The sequence below is a fragment of the Labrus bergylta genome, chromosome 20 (genome assembly GCF_963930695.1).
Source record: "Labrus bergylta chromosome 20, fLabBer1.1, whole genome shotgun sequence".
NCBI classification, from domain to species: Eukaryota; Metazoa; Chordata; class Actinopteri; order Labriformes; family Labridae; genus Labrus; species Labrus bergylta.
In genome coordinates, this window is record NC_089214.1 from 2,610,144 (window position 1) to 2,633,838 (window position 23,695).

At 43.3% G+C, this 23,695-nt stretch overlaps 2 protein-coding genes across 4 annotated transcripts in view; one reads left to right on the plus strand and one right to left on the minus strand.

The window, feature by feature from the left end:
* Positions 1–681: 681 nt before the first annotated feature.
* Positions 682–18,615, plus strand: dnajb6b (DnaJ heat shock protein family (Hsp40) member B6b). 3 transcript variants are annotated; one of them, XM_020652083.3, is made up of 10 exons: positions 682–850; positions 4,910–5,004; positions 7,017–7,126; positions 7,997–8,086; positions 8,374–8,484; positions 11,547–11,678; positions 11,774–11,939; positions 12,700–12,770; positions 17,276–17,434; positions 18,459–18,615. In XM_020652083.3, the coding sequence occupies exons 1-10, from the start codon at positions 695–697 to the stop codon at positions 18,566–18,568; spliced, it is 1,200 nt and encodes a 399-aa protein (XP_020507739.2). In that variant the 5' UTR covers positions 682–694; the 3' UTR covers positions 18,569–18,615. The 3 variants fall into 3 exon arrangements, with proteins under 3 accessions (XP_020507739.2, XP_065805245.1, XP_065805246.1); XM_065949174.1 differs by lacking the exon at positions 682–850 and adding an exon at positions 3,792–4,005; XM_065949173.1 differs by lacking the exon at positions 7,997–8,086.
* A 1,335-nt stretch (positions 18,616–19,950) lies between these two features.
* LOC109996902 (uncharacterized) overlaps positions 19,951–23,695 on the minus strand; it is a 57,084-nt gene continuing 53,339 nt past the window's right edge. The window contains exons 23-26 of the mRNA XM_065949149.1: positions 23,129–23,302; positions 22,405–22,581; positions 21,699–21,872; positions 19,951–21,045 (exon numbers count right to left, since the gene is read on the minus strand). Coding sequence (XP_065805221.1) covers positions 21,039–21,045; positions 21,699–21,872; positions 22,405–22,581; positions 23,129–23,302 — 532 coding nt within the window. The 3' untranslated portion in view covers positions 19,951–21,038. The remainder of the gene's footprint in view (positions 21,046–21,698; positions 21,873–22,404; positions 22,582–23,128; positions 23,303–23,695) is intronic.

The window sequence follows — 23,695 nt, forward strand, 5'->3', positions numbered from 1 at the left end:
ATTAAATACAATTCAGCAGAAAAGAACCCAAAGTGCACGATACCCAACAGACATATAGAACCAGACCATCACAAGAACCATCACAAGGACCATCATAAGAACCATCATAAGAACCATCACAAGAACTATCATAAGAACCATCATAAGAACCATCACAAGAACCATCACAAGAACCATCATAAGAACCATCATAAGAACCATCATAAGAACCATCATAAGAACCATCACAAGAACCATCACAAGAACCATCACAAGAACCATCACAAGAACCATCATAAGAACCCAGGCAACACAAGAACCATCACAAGAACCATCACAAGAACCATCATAAGAACCATCACAAGAACCCAGGCAACACAAGAACCCAACAACATGAGCTGAGACCAAGAGGAACCAAAGATTTAAAAAGATGTAAGAAACTAAAAGAGGTAAAAGAAAATAAAAAGAGAACAGCAATAAGAAGGTAAGAGCAGGAAGAGAAATAGAAACAAATAGGAAAATTAAAAGAAGTGAGATTATAAAGAAGTGATTTAAATCATTTTAAAAGCAAGAAAAAATTATCATAAATCCCCCTTTTTTGTCCTCACAGTTCACGACAGGTGGCGCTGTAACCTCTTGTCTGTTTCTCTTTTGTAATAACCTCCTATGGCTGCAGCGCGCAGAACGAGGCGGGATCAGATGTGGGCGGGGCTGGATGCCAGAGGGGGGCGTGGCCAGACGTCCAGCCACATCACAACCAGCGGCTGCAGTTTCAGGTTCCGCTGCACTCAGGCGCAGGAGACAAGAAGAAGGGGGGGGGACAAATACACTCGGGACGCCGTTGGATCTGACATTTCATTTCAAAACGAAGGTGAGGAATATATAATAATATAATATAAAGTGTAATGCTGAAAGGGCGCTGAATGTGTTGAAACACCGTCGTCTGTCGCAGAGATTATTACTCTGTCACTGTCAGGCTGAACGTTGCTAATAAAGCTCCAGCAATACGAGACTTTCCGGGTCCAGAATTAAAGTTACCACCTGACTATTTTTAGAGATGCTTTTCCCTTCGTTACGTAATGTTTTTTTGGTCCATTTTTATTGCTATCATCTTTGCAGTATGGCTGCCTTTTTTAAATATTGACAGTCTGCTTCTGAAGACTTTCTAGAAGTTTCTGACGATCTGCACCGACCTGCTGATGTTTCCAGCTGTTTTTCAGGGGGCCTGTATTCACAAAGCCCCCTTAAAACACAAAGACTTACTCATGGTTCAGAGGAGATCCTTGTAAAGATGAAAGTTATTCACTTAAAGAGAGGCTCCAGACAATGATGAGAATCCACAGATTGTGATAGCTGCCAGCAGGGGGCGTGTCCAGAGGGCTGGCCACTTGAGATCTGATTGGCTCCTCATGTGCCACTCAAAAATCCACATCTACGATTTACTATTCGCCTAATCAGGGGCAAGATTTACGCCCAATGTACACATAGCAGCCACACATTACACACTGAGAAGAACAAAGTCCCAACAGGGGCGGCTGTGGCTCAGTGGTAGAGTAGTTTGTCCCTCAACCCGAAAGGTCAGAGGTTTGAACCCCAGCTCATGCAGCCACATGTTCAATGTGTCCTTGGGCAAAACACTTAACTGCTGCTTCGTCGGCCGTGTATGAATAGATACTGATGTATTCTTTACACAGCAGCCTCTACCATCAGGGTGTGAATGTGTACGTGTGAAAAAAGCGCTTTGAGAAGTCAGAAGACTAGAAAAGAGCTGTTTACCAACTCTGAAACTGGGAGCACTGGGATCCTCGGAGCTCATAAATGCAGCATTACTGTTGTTTCCTGTAGATTGAGGCCTGTTGAAGTCTATAGTTAAGTCCAGATAGAAACTGAAAGGAGCCTCTGATACACTCTACACATTGCTGTGAATCATGTAGTGTCATAGTGATGTCTTTGTTGTCATGTGTGTCTCTCCTGTCAGCTGTGTTACATTTGAGCTGGTTTGCTGCTGCTGCTGCTCAGAGCCGTATTCCCTCCTCATGTCCAGGACTCCTGACTTGTTGATGTCTGATATCAAGTGTTGTTTGAGGGTTCCTGTACTCTGATGGACTTACTCCAGCATGCAGACAGTAACGGGCCTGAAATGAAGCGTTCTTCTAATCGTGTGTTTTAATCAGGAGATAAAAACCTCTGCAGGTATTTAAGTGGGGAGTAACTGTAGGAACAGACTTTGTTAAGCTTTTACATTGATGAGCCCATGCCCTGCTCATAGCACAGCTGATACAATGAACAACATTGTTCAGTAAGTGTGCCAGAGAGTGCTGATAACATGTGATGGCCGACATTTCTGGGGAAATTCCAGTGGCGCTGTAGGCCTCGAATTGAGATTGTTATCTTTAGTATATTGAATTTCTGGTGAGATTTGTCTGTTGTGTAATTCCATAGTCTTACTAAAACCACTCAGGACACCGTCTGTCAGCGGACTCTCTCTCTCTCTCAATTGCATCTCACTCTCACATGCACCGATGTTCTGGATAAACAAAAAAAAAGTCTGGTATCATTTATTTATGGCGGTCATGACCGTGTGACTGAGTGTTTGTGAAACACTGAGAGGATCATATAACTGGTGCGACTGCGGCTTGAAAAAGAGAATGTGACTCAGGTTTAAAAAACATTTTGAGTAGTCAGAACTCAAACTAAATAAAATAAATAAAAAAAAGCAGGGAAATCATCGGAGCAAGTATTGAGATGAAACAGTGCAGGTTTGAGCTAACCATTTCAAAGTTACACACGGACTATAGATGCATCGGTTCAACATCGGTATCGGCCGATATCGGCTCTGTTGACAAACATCGGCACATCGGCATTAAAGCTAGTGGCGCTTACTGCAGGAAAAAAAAAAGTATAATGTTGGAGTTCTTCTGTCTGGGAATAGAAACCTTCAATAAGATCACCTCTTGTTCACTGAGGCATCATGGGATTGACTGACCTACATCTGTTGCTCCCAACGAGCTGAACAGAATCCATCAGATCTGGGTGAGATGGTACCACCAGGCACAGCGCTGCACATGCACGCATGGATGAACATACAGAAACACACACCGCACACGAGCACCAATAGGAACATCTGTAGCAGACACTAGTGTCCATTAACTCCCACTGCTCCGAGGGGGGGGCGGCGGTACCCAGGTGTGTAAGAAGAATAAAGTGACATAGATTTAATGTGCTGAGTCAGATCTCACGGTGAGCCACATATCTTCATACTGAGTTGTGTAAAAGTGTTCATATCAGTCGGCATTATTTCAATATGTCTTTGAGAGGTAAATATTGGATCTGATGAAAGTGGTCGGGTCGGGCTCTTATGAATTCAATAGAGAAAGAAAGGCTCCATCATGAAGTGTCTTAAGGGAGATCTTAAGTTACTGCCTGACTCTGGAAACCAACAGAGAGGAGTTTCAGTGCCGCCATGTACCATCCAGAAATCACTCAACGCCACAGCCATGTGCCAAACATCCCCCACCCCCCACCCCCCCACCCCACCCGCTCCAAACACACACAAACACAATCCAACAGCAAAGGCCACAGGTTAAAAATAGCAAACAAACAGGACACAGTGCACCCCCCACTCAGTCGTCCTCCTCGCTGGATTATCTTCATAATTCATGGTCTCACTGGCCTGTGGCTTCGATGGTTTTAAGTGTCTCGTTTACCTTGTAAAAGAGGATTGATGTGATGTTTTTTTCCAGACGACATCCGAGAAGAGACAGGAAATGTGGGGGAGGAGGACATGCAGCAAAGGGCCGAGGTCAGACTCGAACCCACAGCCGCTGCGATGAGGACTTAAGCCTCTACATGTGGGGTGCACGACATCGCCCAAACAATGGATGATTTAACAGCCTTCATAGGAATGAACTCTTTATATTAACAAGTCTGTATTTGTTACACAGATGACATCTTCTTCAGACTCGTATCTTCACACTGCATGTAAATTTACCTGAAATGAGCGTGATCTAGAAACACAGTTAAGCAGTGAGTACAGTATGTTATTCTTCTTTTCTCTAGTCCCTCAATTAAACAACTTTTATACACGAGGGGAGGAGTCAGCCGGCCGTCCTGGCGATGTAAACAAAGTGAAGATAGGACTCTGAAAACTCTGAAAACATCACAGACAGTGGGACTCGGGTGTTACACCCATTGTAGACAGTCATGACTCACAGAGTTATTTTCAGAGGAGATACTTGATTTATATTATCATTCAAATTGATGTCAGTTTGAATGAACTGTGAGTCGGCTACATCAGTGTATCCTGCACAGAAGCTTTGCACCATGAAGCCTCTCCAAGTGGACTCAGTGTGTTTGCTAGCAGTTGCAGATGGGTACAGAGTGGACTGGAGGTTTTAGGTGCATAACTGTGATGACATTGATGTGTTGCTGCAGGTAACCTCCACAGTGATTTAGTATTGCAAAGACAAAAAGGAAATCTCGCGGCTGAAACTCATGGGACTGAATGTTTTCTGATGCTTTAACATCAGACCTGTCCTGTCTTGTTTTAGAGAGGCATCGCTTCATAACTTACATGTTAGGTAATAAAAAAAAAAGAAGCAGCAGCTTCAAAGTCTTTAAAGCTGTCTCCAGATTTTCAAGAGTAAAACATGATTCACGTTTTCTTCTGTTAGAGCCTCAGGGTGGGGGATGATCACCTGCTTGTTATGTAATATTCCTGGGCTTGTTTTAGCTTAGCTGTCCTCCTCGCTGCATCTCTATTTTCAGTGCACTTGATTACATTGTTGAGTATTGCCACCCTGCTTAATGCCCTCCCGCCCCCCTCCCAGATTTACCCCTCAGATCTAGACGGCTACGCTCAGTCGCAGTTTGTGAGCTTTATCTCTCCGAGCTAACATGTCTTAACAGAATTTATTTTTTTTCTCCATAGAGGCCGCGCAGGGCAGACCGACAGAGAGCCATGGTGGAATACTACCAGATATTAGGAGTCCACAAGAATGCAACACAAAATGACATCAAAAAAGCGTAAGTGTTTTCTACTCCAGTTCCCCCCATGTTGCTAAATCTCCAGGACTCAAAGAGAGAGAGAGAGAGGGAGAGGGAGAGAGAGAGAGGGAGAGAGAGGGAGAGAGAGAGAGGGAGAGAGAGAGGGAGAGAGAGGGAGAGAGAGAGGGAGAGGGAGAGAGAGAGAGAGAGAGGGAGAGAGAGAGAGGGAGAGAGAGAGAGAGAGAGAGAGGGAGAGAGAGAGGGAGAGAGAGAGTTTCCACTGTATTTCCTGTAACCTTGTTGTAGTGATGTCACATACCTTCCCCCCCTACTCTCACCCACCTCTCCAGTTAATTGCACTTCCTCTGGTTTCTGCTTTGTTTTGATAAGAGCATCCTGAGTTGAGGTTTCTATTTGAATGTCAAGTACAGCAACATGTGTGTTTGTATTCAGAGAGAGTACAAAGTTACTCTGGGTAATGCAGAGCACAGAAATAAGCTGAGACTCTGAGTCAGTGTTTTAATGGGGCCAATCAATAAGTCAAATCAGCCTTTGACCCCCCCAGCTCGCACTCTATGATCTCTGATTGATTTATTGGCCTTGTTAGTCGCTCGGTGCTCGGGATGGCGATGTTGGTTCATAAGTTGACCTCTTGAATTCTGACTGAATGTCTCCTGTTTGCCAGTAAATTCAGATATTCATAGTCGCAGGAGGACGAATCCCTTTGGAATTTGTTTCACCAGCTAGTCTACATTAAACTATCTACAGAAAGATTCCTGGCTCTTCCATCGGTGCCAGGAGAAGGTGGACTTGTTGTGCTTATAGGTGACTTAACTTCTCCACAAGTACTGGATGGATGGTCATTAGGGATGCACTGATTGTATAAAATCAGGGGCCGATAACGATGCTTAAAAATAACAATTCTGCTGATTTGGAGAGCACCTTGCTTCTTTTGGTGTCAGACTCCCACAATGGCCGACCTTTTCTCTCATGTTTGAACATGATCAAAGATCAGAGGTTGCCTGACGGGAGACTTCCTCCTCCCAATAAATATAATAATCCTCGTCTCTGAATCAGTAGTTAGGTGCAGTTAGGTGTCAGCAGGTACTGTTTGTGCAGACCAAAATACAGAAGTTGTTCTGGTAGCTGGAGAGGTGCCAGGGCACTTCCCCAAGTACTGCAGAGGTGCCCCCCCAACCGCTCTGCTGCGCTCCCTGTGCAGCAGCCCCACTCTCACATCTCTCCCACTAAGGCGGTTGTTGAATGTAATTAAAGTCACATTTTAATGGCAGCGTGGGAGTGTTTTAAAACCTCAGAGATGTTGGAAAAAACTCCAGAGTCGTTCACATGAGACACCTTTACAATCTCATACATCCATTCAGAGAGCAGGCGTTAACACTAGCCGAGCATTCAGTCAAAGATAATGGCTGTCGCTGAGAACACACAGCCTAACCCCTAACCCAGACTACACAGAGACCGGCAGCACATTGTCAGTCTGCTCTGTCCTCCATTGAGCAGGCTTTTAGACTGTTCACTATAGAACACACGGCCATAAGGAAAGTCAATCCCTGGATTGTGTTCAGCCCTTTTTCCCGGCTGACCCCTGGTCTCATCGGGGTCCCCCGGTCTCATCCGCAGTATCTTTGTGTTGGCTGCTGCAGGGCTTCAGACCAAACAGCTGATGCAGCGTCAGCGGCTGTGTGAGCCTGCACAGCGCCTCATTGGAGTTCAGGCTGTCTTTGTTATTTCTGCTCAGGAGGGGGGGAGGAGGACAGGGAGAGAGAGAGAGAGAGAGAGAGTGTATGTGTTCACAGAGTAGTTGTAGCGGTTAGTATGTTTGGTGTAGGCATGGTTGCCAATCTAAAAAAAGACGCCGTGCACGTGGATCTGTGTGTCTGATAGGAGCATGTCCGTTACACATACATTCATATTTTCCACCCTCAGCTCTGTTCCAAGAAGCGATCGGCTTATTTACACTCCTAATCTCATACACGATGCGTCGGCTTCTATTTTTATGTCCCATGTTTGACTTGGTGCTTTGTGTGTCTCAGTTACAGAAAATTGGCATTAAAGTGGCATCCAGACAAAAACCCCGACAACAAGGAGGAGGCCGAGAGGAAGTTCAAGGAGCTGTCGGAGGCTTATGAAGTGCTTTCAGATGGTGAGGATCTCTCTGCAGAATATGAACCAACATGCAGACGGTTTGTTTCTCTGACTGTCTAGAAAGACGACGGTTCATGTATTAGATGCGTTCACGTTCAGTTTAGTTTACACGATCCACATCGCCCTGGTGGCTTTGCTTTATAACCAGTATTTGTTAAGTTGTGGTGAGGAGGTCCATCCTCGTGTGGGTAAGAAATATGACTCGACTCGATGTTGACTTTTTCTTTCACACCGGACCGTAACCTTGAGCTCCTCTGAAACACACCGTTCAAAATGAATCAGGGCTCTGCCTTCACTTTTGGTAAAGGTTGATAGCCTTGTAGCACAAAACAAAAACTTGTAGCACGATAAACATCTGTTGTGTCTCTTAAACCGCGAGGAGTTCAGTTTGTCATTTCAACAGGTCGAGACTGACACAGGACTTTAATGTTGCACACAGCAAAGCTTGTGAAGCGTCTTACTGAACCCGTGTGTTGAACACCAAACTTCCTGATCGTGCTGTGTCTAAAAAAGGTCACAGTTCATATCTTATTCTTGTGTTTGTTGAGTCTGCATGTGATATCAGCTGTTCACAACAAGTCCATTTGCACACCAAACGTGAGACTTTAAGAACGCATCTCTCAGGCCTCTGCATTCACTTCCCTTTCTTTAACCGAGGTGTTCAGTTTCATACAGTCCAATGGTCTCGTTCCTGTTTCTGAATCTGCTGTAAACACAAAACATCATGCTGTGGATGTGACATTATGTGTGCACTGTCTGTGGTTTCAGAAGGAGCTAGAAGCCTGATCAAGAGTCAGACAGTAATAAAGATTTCTCTGTACGTTTGTTTTATTGCTCTTTATCTAAAGTCCAAACTCTGCCAAAACAGAAAGCCAGAGGAATATTTATGACCAGTACGGCAAAGCAGGCCTTTCAGGAGGAGGAGGAGGAGGAGGAGGAGGGCGAGGAGGAGGAGGAGGTAAGGACACGATGACTTTGTATCTGTGCCACGGAGGTGACTGATAAGATTTTAGTTGTTAATAACAGAATAAATACGAGGAGGCTGGAGGAGAAACATTCAGCTGTTTGTGTTCACTCATGAAAACTTCAGGAGTTTTTCTGGAGTTGTGTGGCGGCGTGAACGAGGCTAATGTTGATATAACGTTGGCAGCAGTGAAAAAAACGCTCTTTTTATTCTTTAAAATGTAGGACACACATCTCTGTGGTGCTTCATTATTAATCATAGCTGTTCATCATCTCTTACAGGAGGCCATTACGATCACTTTGGCGGTGGCGGCGGCGGCTTCACATTCCGTAATCCTGAGGACGTGTTCAGGGAATTCTTTGGTGGCAGAGATCCATTTGCAGACTTTTTTGGTGAGTCCATTTTTTATTTTTTGGCTTATTATCAGCTGCATCATTTTATCTGTTTAAAAAGACTTAACACAGATAACCCAGCATGATGGAGAAACCCTTTAGGTTCTAGATTCATAGCGTGTAGATTTCTTTTATTTCCTAATTAGTGCTTGTTAGCGATTAGCTCGCTGCTCCTGCTGTGTGGAAATGGAGCATCATACCCGGGAAACCTTCTGTGAAGCCCGGTGATCACCCCCCCACGGTGCTGCATTCACCTGGGGAGGTCATCAGCCACTAAATGTCACAGGTGTGCCTCTCTGCTGGGTCTAGACTTCTGCCTCAGTGTGGCTTCAGAAGGCCGCATCATTAGAGAGAAAAGATGACGTTGAGTCGACGGGAATCATGGGAGTTCTCTCTGCTACTCCCCCCCCCCCCACCTCCCGATGAAAACAAACTCTGAGTCGACCGTAGTCATGGCGACTGGGGCGAAACTGACTTGAGGAAGAGAATATGTTCACAGACGAGCTAATGTACCCGAGTATAATCCCCCCGAGTGATGCTGTCTTTCTCATTTGATCGATAGATGTGATTCATTAATAACAAATCCTGATTGACAGCACTAATGTAGACAAACAACAAGCTTAGAATACCAGCAGAACCGCTTTTTAAACACCTTTGTTTGGTTCTGTCTCGTGTGTTGACCCTCCACGGTCCAAACTGTACCACTCTTCATTAAATCAATCTTATTGGTTGAAAAGTCTGGTGTCTGGTGGAGTTTGGTGGAGGGTCCTGAGGCTACACCGGTTGAGAGGCACCCGTCTGGCCTGCATGGTTTGTCCTGAGCGGTCTGGGTTCAGCTGAAGGCTGATTGGACGGCATGTGTACTTCACCCCATGGAGCTCTAAATATGGAGCTCAGACGCAGGCGGAGGATGGATCGAGAGTCTGCATCACTCAACTGGAATGCTTTCAAAAATAGCTTCAGTATTAAACAAAAGCAGATGTAATAACGACAAGTGTGTGCGTCTGCAAGGGGTCTCAGAGAGTCGCAGCAAATTTGAATCATGGCGACTGGACTGAGCCACATAAACATCGTAAAATCATGTACATTTAGCACACCTGTTGTTAGAAGTGCTGCTTAAAAATAGAGGGAAGTGGACGAGAACGTGATCGTCTTTGACATCAGATAGTTGTTTTTCTTTATCACACTGACCCGTGTTAGTTTTGTATGTATTGGCCCGGGTCACCTCAGCTGTTTACTCTTTTCAGTGAACGAGGAGCATTTAAAAAAAGACAAACTGTAAAGCTGTGTCGCACAGAAGACTCACATGCTGAAATACAGCATTCTTTCAGGGAGCTCTGGGACTTACTTAAACGGGTTAAAAAGGAGAATAATATGTGACCTTCGACCTTCTTTTTTTGACCTTTATTGTGCTTAGCTGGTAGGAAACAGGATACATCTTGTAGTGCTTATTTTTACCCTCTCAAGTGGTCTTCCTCAAATAGATCTGTGAAGAAATAACAATTTCTTTGATTTGTTTAACTCGACACGGCTGAGAGCGTTCAGATCTGTTTTTTCAAATCTCATCTGCCCCGACTGTCCAGCAGCTCGTCTCAGTGAGCAGCAGCTGGTCCTCTGGATCTGTCACTCACCTCAGAGCGGCCAGCAGACCTGGAGGGGGGGGGGTTGTAGATGTTCACTTGGTGGGGAGGGCTAATTTGCCTTCCAAGAACAGCACACACTCATTCTTAAATGGACATGTGAAGAAGCAGTTACCAAGAGGTTGTTTTTACACACTTGAAATTGAAATATGGAAGATTTTAAATGAAATATTGCACTAAAACAAATAGACGTATTCATATGATTTAATTTGTACATTTTTAAGGTAACATATTATTTAAAATCCACTTCCCCATGTTCCTCTAACTCTAACATGTGTCTCTAGTCTGTGTCTGTCTACAAACTCCCCAATGATGAGAAACGTCCACTTTTCAGAAAATGTGTGCTCAAACAGGCCATTTGGAGATTTTCCCTTCATGACATCACAAAGGGCAGTAGTCCCTCCCCCAGGTGGGTGACACTCCCACAGCTAGGTGTTTGTTCTGCCCTCTGAGTCTGCCTTCTCACCGTAAACAATAGGACATGAAGCGAGAAAGCACCAAGTACACCAAGCCCTTCCAGAGAGGGGGCGTGGTCAGACACAGCTCATTTACATATTTAAAGTTACAGACACAGAAACAGCCTGTTCTGAGCAGGGCTGAAATAGAGGGGTTTATAGACATGATCAAATACAGGATCAGAGTGGATTTAGAACAAGAAACTTCACACACATGTTTTGAGGAGCTCTGACACTTTAATTTAAACTGGTTGAAGAGGAGGAGAGTATGTGACCTTTAAGCTCCATTGGCAGCCTCATGTACTGAAGGTGTGGCACATTCTTCACAGATTTAATTCCTCCTTTGTGCTTGACAGGTTTTATGAAGTTCTGTCAGAACGCCTTACCTTTACTTTTCCTCCCCAGCTGCCTCTACGTGTACTCTGATCATGAACACAAAGCAGAAGCATCAGTCAGGGAACCAATTTTTATTTTCTGCTCTCTGTCGGAGGGAAACAAGCGAAGCGTTCTTGTCGCTGCCTCGGTACATCCGAGTCTTCTCTCAGCAGACGGTGCCACTGATCCTGCTGCTGTGACCCAGATCGACAGCACGCAATTAGTCGCATGTCCACAGGGTTTTAGGACGAGAATAAGTGGTGGGCACTTTAGGATGGGACGGTTTAGGGTTTTCTTTTTTTTTTTTTTTAGATTGTTCCGGAAATTACGATCGCATGCGATGACATCCAGCTCTTTTTATTATAAGGTACTTATTCTGCATCCTAATCAATAAGACCTTCAGATGTTCTACCCCCCCCCCCCCCCCCCTCTCTCTCTCTTTAGCTCGTATGCGGGGAATTGATTGGTAAACCAAAATAAAGGTTGGGGAATATACTTGGCTGGCCATGAATAAACCTCGGCGGCCCGCCCAGGTATCGTCCATGAGTGGGAAAAGTTGCCTAGTTTGAACTTTTGCGTTTTCCCTCCACAGCTGATGACCCCTTTGACTTCGGAGGAGGTCGCAGTCGTCAGAGGGGCGCCAGCCGAAGCAGGATGGCGGGGCCCGTCTTTGGTTTTGGAGGCTTCCCAGCCTTTGGGCATGGCTTCTCAGGGTTTGATTCAGGTGCTTACCTTTTACCTTAATGTGTTGCATTACTCTACTGAATGTATAAACATCTTAACGGAGGTGTTTATTGAAACACGTGTGCTTCTCTGTAGGTTTTAGCTCGTTTGGAGAGATGGGTGGAGGAGGGATCACTTCATTCTCTTCTTCGTCTTTTGGCGGTGGAGGAGGAGGAGGAGGAGGCGGCGGAGGTATGGGTAACTTCAGATCGGTGTCGACCTCCACCAAGTTCATCAACGGCAGAAAAATTACGACAAAGCGGTAATTACCTCATCAGCATTTTCACAGGAGTGGAATAAAAGTACTCTTATTTACGTCCAGTCGACTGAGGCTCTGACGGACAAAACCTTCGACCATATAAAACTCATTTATTCAGTCTGGCTTTTCTATAGTGCTTTATATCAATTCAAATCTTAACATTATTGTATTGTCTTTTTTATCCTACTACAATTTTAAATATTCTTCTCCTATGTATTAATTTTAATATCTTATTGCTTTTATGCGTCATATTTTATTTTTTCATTTATATACATGTATTTTTTAATTCTTATCAGTGTGCATTAGTCTCTCTGATTTTATCAATGACTTTTCTGTTGTAAAGCACTTTGAACTGCAATTTCATTTGTCTGAAAGGTGCTATATAAATAAAGATTGATTGGTTGATATGGGGTCGCCTCTCGGTAAATCAAATGAACAGCATGTAACACCTGAGCTGAAGGCACGTTTTCTTATCTCAGGACTGAAACAGTTTCTGATTATTTCAGGTATTCGTGCTAAGCTAATCTTCTCACTGAAGCTTGTTATCTACTTTGCAGACATCAATCAATCAATTTTTATTTGTATAGCGTCAACTCATAACAAGTGTTATCTCGAGACACTTTACAAAAAGCAGGTAAAAAGACTTATTATGTTACAAAAAGGAGGTAAAGCTGGTATTGATCGTCTTTTCTAACTCTCCTAGGGGGACGCCATGTGTTTCTGTCTTCATCAACTTGTCTGCCTTCTTGTGTGTTTGTCACAGGATCGTGGAGAACGGCCAGGAGCGCGTGGAAGTGGAGGAGGACGGTCAGTTAAAATCTCTAACAGTAAATGGTAAGGAGCAGCTCCTAAGACTGGATAACAAGTAATTATCTCGATTTTCAAACAAACAGTTCGACAAACAAACAAACAAACAAACAGCTGGAACAAAACTGGCTGTGACCACGTTTTGCTACGGGGTTTGGCGGTTGGTCTCTCCTCCATCTTTATCCCTGAAGAACAATTCTCTCACTTTGAGGAGAGGCGAGCGACATGTCCACCATGTTTGTATATTTGTATTTATTCCATTATTAACGGGGGAGGGGGGGCGTTTCGCTGGAGTTTCTGTACAATAATGAAACTATACTTTTTACTGTGCCATGTGATCAACGCTGACGACGTGCTATATCTCTACACTTTCCTGATTCTGGGGATGTTGTCTTTTGAGTATTTGCAGGGGAAACACCTCGCTGTACTTTGACACTCACGCATGTCGTTTATTTTGCTCTGAATGTCTTTAACTTGAACTTCCACCTCGCTAACCTGTCACCATGTTCACGCCTGTGTAATATGATGGACGTATAGAGCTTTAATAAATTAACGACTGTGTGCACTCTTTTCTTACTTTGACATGGGTTTGTGTGTTTGAAACTTCCACCGTGTCTTTCTCTCTGCTCCTGCATGATGATCGCTGCTTCCAGGAAGCTGCTTTGTAGTTTTTACTATAACTTTATCAACAACATAAACCATTAACAACAAATTTCATGTTTGACAGCCAGGGGAATTTTCAGATTTTGTAAAAAGAAAAAAAAAATCAGATTTGGTCAATAAACTTCCGTTTGTGGAACCTTGTAATAAAGCTGCTGCAGTGTTTTTTGTGTGATGTTTCTCACTAAGGTTTGTGTGTGTGTGTGTGTGTGTGTGTGTGTGTGTGTGTGCCTGATCACATCTGAAACCTGCTTCACACAAACTGCAATAAAGGAAACCACAGTGGCTGCTTCTGTTTTAACACTCACCCATCATACAGCTCGTGTGTGCTCATTCATTTAATCCTACTGATGTCTCCGTGTGAGAAAAGCTGACTCACGTTTGGGCTTGGTCACTGACGGCATGATCCTGAGGAAATATTGACTGTTTCAGCAAACGTACCACGTTACCCTTAAAGGTCCCATATTCTTCTTTTTCTGGTTTTATATGCTCTTTAGTATGTTTTCCAAGTGTCCTGTGCATGTTTAGGTTCATCTATTTGCAAAAATTCATCAAAGTTCGCGGAAACGTGGCTTCTCCTACGTCCTCCTGTTAGCTGTAGCATTAGCTGCATGTAACGCTCGGTTCTAGGCCCCCTCTGGCCCCCCCTCATGTTGAAATTTCCGAGACGTGTGCTGAGTAACTGACCAATAACGACAGAGCGGATCGGCAGACCAATCAGAGCAGACTTGGCCCACGTGGGGTCTAACAGTGTGGGCTCAACAGAGTGTAGCTGACGGACTCAGAGCGGAGAGGGAGCAAGGAGGAGCAGTTCATGAAAACAGACACTTTTTAAAAACTTTATCCATTGTGAACGTACAAAAGTAGGAACATAGATTAAATATACAAACCCCAAAAAGGGCAGAATATGGGCTCTTTAAAGGAGCAGTATGAACCTCTGACACCTAGTGTTTAAAATGGGTACTGCAGTTCAAATTCTAAACATCATAGAGAGCTCTCTCCCCCCCTCCTCTCTCTCTCTCTCTCTCTCTCTCTCTCTCTCTCTCTCTCTAGAGTCCATGTTCACTCAGGTCACCATGTGGTGGACTCTGAAGCTTCAGTGTTTATCCAGCTCTGCATGGGTCTGTAAACCTTTCTGTGTTCTAACCTCTCTCCATTTTTCAAAAGCATCTCCAATATTGATCCTAGTTTGAGCACGTTTCTGCTCGTGGAGCTTATTAGAAACATGCAGAGGCTTTTTAGGTCGGGTACAATCACTTCTATCTGAACCACTTCTCTTGACCGCTTCCATCACTGCAACACCTGTTGACCTGATAACTGCTCTCATATCTGACAAACAGAGGGGCGTCCAAAACGGCCGTGTGAGGGGGTCGCCTTAAAAGCGCCTACCTTCTCTGGTCCAAACAAATCCAGAGCATTCAGGAGCAGAATCTAAAGTTAGAAGGAGGACATACTGGCTGCTGCATTGTTGTCAGAGAAGCCAGCACTTCAACATAGCATGTTTCCATAATGTCTGATCAAATAGTAAGACACCTTTATCATCTCACTCACTACACGTCTCACTGATTGGACCTTTAAACCCTGAAATATTTGTTTTTCTGCGTGGTAAGTTTGCTTTTCATTACAAACCCTGGAGACAGAAACACCTTATTTCATGACTGATGAACCCTTCCGTGTGCTCGTCTCTGCTCGACACTCCCATAAAGACCTTTTTTTCTTTCAAAAGCGCTCATCTCTTTCAGCATGAGCACCTGAATCCTGCAGAGACACAAAAACAAACCCAGGAAAAAGCTCAATCGTGTCTCCTTAAACATGACGCATCCCCCTCTAACTGGTAAAAATCCAACTTTTACTCGGATTTAGGTTAACAAAAAAGCTGCATGCTAAAACTCCAGTAAACATGAAACGATTTAGGATAAAAGTCAAAGTTAAATGGAGAAGTGTGTAAGATTGCAGTTGTCTCAGAGGTCACTGTGTACAGACAAAGAGTGAGTGTGTGTGTGTCTGTGTGTGTGTGTGTGTGTGTGTGTGTGTGTCATGAGGAATGCGCTCTAGGCTAGTTTATTTACACAAGCCTCACTGCATATTTTTGAGAGAGGGAGAGAGAGAAGTGGAGGGTTAGGGTGAGGCCTTCAGATATCCAGACATCATAAAGTAACGTTATCAGTCTTCAGGGTCATGTCTGTGTGTCTGTGTGTGTGTGGCTGATAATCAGGAGCCATGACTGTAACTACTTGCTTTGTTTCTCTTTCAATTCCTGATTGTTTCTGGTTGAATCAGCGTTTGCACTTGCGTGGTCCTGTTGCTAGGTGACGCTGCAGCCCGCTGCCTACACGGCTGGTTGTTGTGCTGCATGTGTAAGTCTGTTTCATGTTCATGAGATTTTAAGGAGAGATCAGACACATTGATATTAAGTAAGGAAAGGGTTAAATTAATGTAAAGAAAGAAACCAAAGGGAGGATCTCAAACAGCAGAGGTGCAGCTGCAGGTGTTACATTAATGGTGCAATTGCGCCCTCTGCTGGATCCACAGAGGTTTAGCATTTTTCAACTAGTATCTGATTATTTACAGTCAATGCTCCATCAACATGACAACACGAGGCATCACAACAGCAACAATATAAAGTCAAATCAACTTCTCAATTTGGAAACTGGGATTATCCGAGGAGCACCTGAACGCAGCATTACACAGGAGTGAAGTTTGTGTGCACATTTATTAACCCTTTCTATCGAGCACATCTACTTTAAAGTAACACGAGAGAATGGCAACATATGAATCTTCATAACTTTATTCTTTGAGGACTCAAGAAGATGATGTTTGTCCTAAATCAAAATTATTTTATAGACTTTATTTGAGTGATTCTTACTTAAGTCCCACCTCTGATGAGGCAAATAGCCAATCATAGTTTGTGATTTTTGGGGTGAAACCAATATTTACAGTCTATGGGGTGAAACCTGCTACCGGTGGGCTGCTGTCTGCAGAGAGAGGAGTCTCCCTCATGTCAGTTTGATTCTGATGAATTAAGGTTAAGAGTGCATACAATGGTCGAGTTATGTTGAGAGCGCCCTCTGCTGGATTAAACTGCAAACTACTTCATGCAGCCTGATAGGATGATACCTGTACATTTTGAATTTGAACGTCTCGTTACAGTTCGAATGTGAACTTCAGGGACAGTAAGGGTTTTATTTTGGGGGTCACGGGCTGGAACCCCTGCTCTAAGGCATTGGTTCCCTACCTGGGGTCCAGGTCCCTCTATGGGGTCACCAAAGAGCTCAGATGGTGAACTCTGTCTGCTCTTAGGTCATCAAAAGTTGACTTGAACATGTTGAGTTCCTCCTCATAACAAACGTCTTATAGGACAAGTCTGTCGGCCTCTTCTGTCGGGACTGCACCAACGGAAACACCTACAATTGATGTTCACTTTTGACAGCAATGTATTTTTTCAATGTGGGTCCTTGAGGGTCAGCTTTTTTTAGACACAAGTCGGGGGGCTCCATTAAAAAGCGTTGGGATCCCCTGCTCTAAGGTTGTACAGCAATACGTCAGGTAAAGCTTCCAGGTCTCTAAAAACTGGTGATGCGTTTAAGGACCTGCTATGACACTTTCAGAAATGCTGCTCTAGCTCCTCCTCTAAACAAGGACCAGGTTCAAGCAGGGGGGCGAGCATCTGGCCCCCTTTATTCTCCTCTCAACCGCCTTAATTACACAACACAATGGCGATGAGATCTTTTTTTTAAAATCTTGGCGCCATGTAGAAATAAATAAATGAATACAGATTAAATGTTGGTGTGAACACCTCAGGCCAGACAGCGAGAAGAGAGGCTTTAGGTGTGCTTCATTCCCACTCTGCTGTGCTCTGCTCACACCCACAGACGTCGCGGCTGAAGACTCCTTGGACGAAGACTTCCGTCGCCGCAGGCAGAACGCACTCCCCGGAATCGCCCTGCACCAGCGTTACCTGAGGAACTCCGCCCAAAACCCCTCGGAGGAAGAGGAGGAGCATGGCCTACAGAGTCTGGGACTAACAAGAGGTTCGCCCACCCGCCAATGCAGGGGCTGATTAATTACCTGCACACACGGCTCCCCTTTAAAGACATGCATACCTCCCTACTCGTACGGCTCCTCAGAAAACATGTTTTTAACTTCTACTGCAAAATGAAAGTAAGAGTTTAAAGGAGCAGTATGTAACTCTGACACCTAGTGTTAAAAATGGGTAGTGCAGTCCAAATTCTAAACATTGTAGAGAGCTGTCTCCCCCCTCCTCTCTAGAGTCGATGCTCACACAGGTTGCCATGTGGTGGACACTGAAGCTTCAGTGTTTAGCCAGCTCTGCATCGGTCTGTAAACCTTTCTGCCGTTCTCACCTCTACCATCCAGACACCCAAATACTCAAATAATAATTGAGTCAAGGAACTACACATCCCACAATCCATTGTGAATAATACCTCTTCTTCTTAAATGTAACTTAAGTCGTTGTTATCGTGTTTATTCTGTGAACTCAAGTGTTGTAATACCTTGTGTTGTTGAAAATATAAATTACATTCACTGCAACATAACGAGGTGATTAGCACTTTTCCTGTTAGCCAACTAACTAGCTTTCAAAACTATTGTCACATATGTTGCAGAGAGGGAAACATTGCCATGGTAACAGCGAGCTCCACCAATCAGAGACGAAGCTGTGACACTCTATGGTCGTGGGTAGTGTAGTTCTTTTCCCCCGGTATCTTGAATAAACCGTGTTAGCTGGTGGTCAGTCTACCTGTGGTGGTTATGACATCACTGCTAATAATAATATCGGCTATGGAGAAAATGAATGAGGTTTTTACTTCCTGAACCACACTGTTGAGCACTTGTCTTTCCATTACTTCCTACTTTAAAAAAAACATTTTACAGCCAGCAAATGTTGTTTAATTCATCTTGAAGAAAATTAAATATTAAGCAATGTGTTGCAGCGTATAAACCCTCCTCTATAGGAGTCTTATAAGAGAGAGGGACTGCATCATATTATATTTGATAACATATTTACTGACACTGTTTCCTCTTCTTCTGTTTCAGGACACACGGACACCAAGAGGAAGAAACTGTGGCCGAAGGAGGCCGAGTCCAAAAAGAAAAGAGCTGCTCGACACTTCCCTCGGTTTGGTGGACTCGGAGCCTTTTTTTAAACACACACACACACACACACACACACACACACACACACACACACACACACATGAAAATGTATAGTTGTCGGCAGAAGCGCCATCCATGGTTAGTGTATCATTGCGGTGCAGGTTAGGGTTGGGGTCAGAGGTCGGCCTGCAGAGATCTCACCTTCATGTTGTGTTTTTGTCCAAGAAACATTTTTAGTAGTGAAGCTTTTTTTAATCGCTGTATTTATTGTGGGTGGGCCCGACGGATGTAAAGTGACACGTTTAGACACTTAATCTCCCGTGATTGGACTTCTTGTCTTTTTAATTTTGTGTTTGAATTTTAGGCCGGAGCAGAATTCAAGCAGCCGTCTTGTTTTTTGATACGATGGAACAATAACTGGGGTGATAGCGTGAATAGAAAAGAACAGGCGAAGGTCAATCTGCTCAGAGGACGCTTATTTACGACTAGAAGAGAAAGACGTCTTCAGTAGAGAGGAGACAGAGTGTCCACCTCTCGTGGGTGTTTTTGTAAAAGATTTCTCATCCCGGTGTTCATCATTGATGTTTCCTTCAGTATTTGTTCTCCTGGTTGTTTGAAAGGTGGAAATGTAGCGATATCAAAGACATGTTCATTTTTTTATGGACTCTTACCAATAAATGCTTCAAGAAAACACTTTGTTATGTTCTGCTTTATTTTATGTTACAGTATGGATAGTGTGTGCTGAATGGAGGTGGATATGTTTCAGCTGTATTCTTTAAAAACTGCTGTATAAGCTGCACTTCTTCTTTGGGAGCCGTGCAACAAGCTAACGTGTTGGCAACAGTTAGCATTAATAGGGTGACCACCACACGTCCTGATTTGACCCGGGACCCGTTTACAAGCTGAGTCCCGAGTCCCCACAAATATCTATAAATCACTATGTCAATCAATGTCGTTGCCATGGCTGCTGCAGTTTTAACCAATAGCAGTGAGGAGAAACACCAAGCGGATAAAGCTCGGTCTAAAACGAGGGTGAACCTTCTGTTGGCTTTTACCCGTGGAAGTGGAGATGGTCTGATTCCTGTTGGACAGGCAGGTGACAAACACCAGCAGTTAGCTTGTGTGCTAGCTTGAGTTAGCTTGCAGTGTAGCTACAAGCAGTAAACGTACACACGTACACACTACGTCCTGCAGGGGGCGATGAGCCCAGGAGGAGGGGCCCAGTTAGAATGTTGTGTTTACAAGCTGCAGCCAACATTTCTACCGACTCCATCTTTAAGAATAAATATTTATTTGGGCAGCTTTAATTTAAATTCCTTTGCTAATTGTTTAGCACTAAAACACCAGGTCAGATTCCTTGTATGTGTAAATGTAGCCTACTTGGCAATAAAGTGATTCTGATAGTGAAAACAAAAGAGACACAAACTCTGTGTTCTGAAGTTCATTATGTTTTATTATCACTGTTCAATTATCATTTATGCTTCAAAAGGCAGCAACAGTTTAAGTGAAAAAAGCCAACTAGATATATTTTTCACAAAGCTTCAGATTCAGAAGGGAGAGATGGCTGTGGCTCAGTGGTAGAGTCGGTCGTCTCTCAACAGGAAGGTCGAGTGTTTGATCCCCAGCTCCTGCAGCCACATGTCCGATGTGTCCTTGGGAAAGACACTTAAATCCAAGTTGCTTCCGCTGCTTCGTTGGCGGCATATGAATGTGTAAAAGTGCTTTAGTAGTCAGAAGACTAGAAAATAAATAAAGAAGCTCAAGTCTATTTACTGTTTAGTGTGATTTTACAAATGTTTGTAATGTGAAATTCATGCAAAATAATGGTGATAATGGTGAAACCGGGATTATTCCTCAGACTATAACTGGAATGTCAGACAAGAATCCAGCAGTAGACCTCCATATGTGACCTCAGAAACCTGACTCATTGAGCGACCATTGATCTTAACATCTCATGCACGATGTCGACCAGAAGAGAAATGTATAAACACCGTTTTTTTAACCACTAGAGTCAAACACAAATTCTGGAGCCAACGCGTAGTGATTTGATAATTAGTGTGAAAGGACACTTGCTGTTCACACATGCAGCTCAGCCTGATGAGGTCAGGAAATTTTAGGAGTGCAGGGCATGTTTTAAAGAGGATATTACTCTAATACATGTTACATATGATCAAGTTCTGGTTTGTACTTTTTGTAAGAAATAGAATCAAAATAATCATCACATGAGAAGAATAACTGCAGCATTTCTTGGTAGAGTTTGATCCTTTAACATTTCTACTAGCTGTTTCATGTTTGACCTTCCACTCCTGTAATGTGTGGAGAACAAATTCATTAGAAATATAACTGAAATTAACTCTGAAGTGATTCCTCTGTCAGTCCCTGATGGATGAAGCTCTCCTCAGCTTGCAGCGCTTTTCCACCCACAAGATGGTGGAGGTCCATCCTCTGTGGATCATCAGGACACAGCTGCTCCTCTCTGCACCACCAGCGTCCTGATGGCTCACATTCTGTCAGAGATCATCACCAGCTAATGAGAGAAGAAGACAGATCACAGAAATCATTTTCTACACAGACCCCCGTCATCAGCTGTAAGTCATCAGATTCCCCCACAGCGCTGTAACTAAGCTCCGACCTCACTCCACCTTTGTACTTTAACACTGAAGCCGTAGTTTGGACATTAATACTCTCTGATGTTTCTTTTTTCTGCCAGTTGTCCTTCCTGCATTTGTTCCTGCAGCTGTGTAACTTTAGTCTTTGGGAGCCTGTTTGTCTTAAACTTCTTCATATTATCAATATAGATTATAGTTTGATCTGCTGACAGCAGACTGTGATGATTATGATAGGCCATATGAAGCTAACTCTGCCCCTTTTCTGTGAACGTGCTCTCTGAAACTCCGGGTTTATGAATTGCCCCCCGGGGACAAATAAAGTTTTTTGAATTGAATTGAATTGAATTGAATTTATTTATCAGGTTGATAACCAGCTTCATGTGACTGTTCAGCACGATCTCTTATGTCAGGGTTAGTGAAGCCAAATAACAGAAAAATAAACCCTGGGTATGTTTAACTGTCTTCGTAGTATAGACCCCAGAAAATGATTTCTCCGACCAAAAACAAGAATCTAAATTCTATTTATGACCTGATATTTGGAGTGTTTACTAAAGAACACTGAGAGACTGACCTCAGAGTCTCCAGTCGATAGTTTGGATTTTTCTCAAGATCTTTCAGCAGCTTCACATCTGTATCCTGCAGCACGTTCGAGGTCAGGTCCAGCTGTTTGAGATGGGAGGGGTTGGACTTCAGAGCTGAGGCCAGAGAAGAACAGCTGATCTCTGACAAACTGCAGCGAATCAATCTGAATAAACAATAAAAAAAGAATAAAAATAATGTATAATCCACTCACATGTGTTCAGGTCAACATCACTTTGTCCTGATGAATAAAGTTTTCTCTAAATGATTAGAGGATCATTTCTGATTGTGTATTCACTAAAGCTAAATCCTCCAAATGTTAGCACAACATTCATACAGCTGTTCATGTGCACAGATGAAGAACAGGCTGCTGATCTCAGTCAGCTCTGTCATGTTAGTACATTTATCAAATCAGACATTATTGAATCAAAAGTCTTCATGATTTCACTTCTTAACAGAACCAGAGGAAACCAGAGGCTTCATGTGCACGTTGTTCAACTTCACATAGGCAGAAAAACATTTTCACATCAAATCTTTTCAATTATTCAGCAGCTTGAAAAAAAAAAATCTTCTAAATGATTACATTTCCCAAGATTTAAATTCAGACAAATACAGAAAATATATAATTCCTGAAATGTGCAACAATGGAGGATGTGGATGGATATGATAGAAATGAATGACACAGTCAGTGATCTGACCTCAGAGTCTCCAGTCTGCAGTTTGGACTCTGCAGATAATCACTCAGCAGCTTCACTCCTAAATCCTGCAGCTTCACGTTTCTGCTCAGGTCCAGCTCTCTGAGATGGGAGGGGTTGGACTTCAGAGCTGAGGCCAGAGAAGAACAGCTGATCTCTGACAAACTGCAGCGAATCAATCTGAATAAAGAATAAAATAAGAATAAAAATTATGTATAATCCACTCACATGTGTTCAGGTTGTGATGAGTATCTCAACATCACTTTGTCCTGATGAATAAAGTTTTCTCTAAATGATTAGAGGATCATTTCTGATTGTGTATTCACTAAATCTAAATCCTCCAAATGTTAGCACAACATTCATACAGCTGTTCATGTTTACAGATGAAGAACAGGCTGCTGATCTCAGTCAGCTCTGTGATGTTAGTACATTTATCAAATCAGACATTATTGAATCCAAAGTCTTCATGATTTCACTTCTTAACAGAACCAGAGGAAACCAGAGGCTTCATGTGCACGTTGTTCAACTTCACATAGGCAGAAAAACATTTTCACATCAAATCTTTTCAATTATTCAGCAGTTTGAAAAAAAAAGAAACTTCTAAATGATTACATTTCCCAAGATTTAAATTCAGACAAATACAGAAAATATATAATTCCTGAAATGTGCAACAATGGAGGATGTGGATTGAAATGATAAAAATGAATGACACAGTCATTGATCTGACCTCAGAGTCTCCAGTCTGCAGTTTGTACTCTGCAGATAATCACTCAGCAGCTTCACTCCTGAATCCTGCAGCTTGTTGTCACCCAGGTCCAGCTCTCTGAGATGGAAGGGGTTGGACTTCAGAGCTGAGGCCAGAGAAGAACAGCTGATCTCTGACAAACTGCAGCTGAACAAACTGAATAAAGAATAAAAGATGTAAATGTAGATGACAGTGAGCTTCATGCATGAATGTGTGATGTTGTCCACATGAACACACTGATGTGATCATCATCTGTTCATTCCAACATTTAAGGACTTGATTGTGATTCATTCATGTTTTTGTTCTTCCTGATCATTCTTAGATTCAAACACTCAAAGCTCCTTTGAGGAACTTTAATTGGGACGGCTGTGGCTCAGTTGGTAGAGTCATTGCCTTTCTGCCGAAAAGTTGAGGGTTCAATCCCCAGCTGGGCAACATGTCCAATGTGTCCTTGGTCTTAACTCCACATTGGTCCTGCTGCTTCAGTGACAGTGTATGAATGGATTAGTGTAGTTCTTCCTCTCTGATGTATGTCACTTTGGATAAAAG

Bases quoted from the DNA above. Each gene is read 5' to 3' on its own strand.
- dnajb6b (XM_020652083.3), top strand. From the start codon at position 695: ATGCCAGAGGGGGGCGTGGCCAGACGTCCAGCCACATCACAACCAGCG. The intron at 11,940-12,699 runs GTAATTACCTCA...TGTTTGTCACAG, and splicing joins AGAAAAATTACGACAAAGCG to GATCGTGGAGAACGGCCAGG. The intron at 12,771-17,275 runs GTAAGGAGCAGC...TCACACCCACAG, and splicing joins AAAATCTCTAACAGTAAATG to ACGTCGCGGCTGAAGACTCC.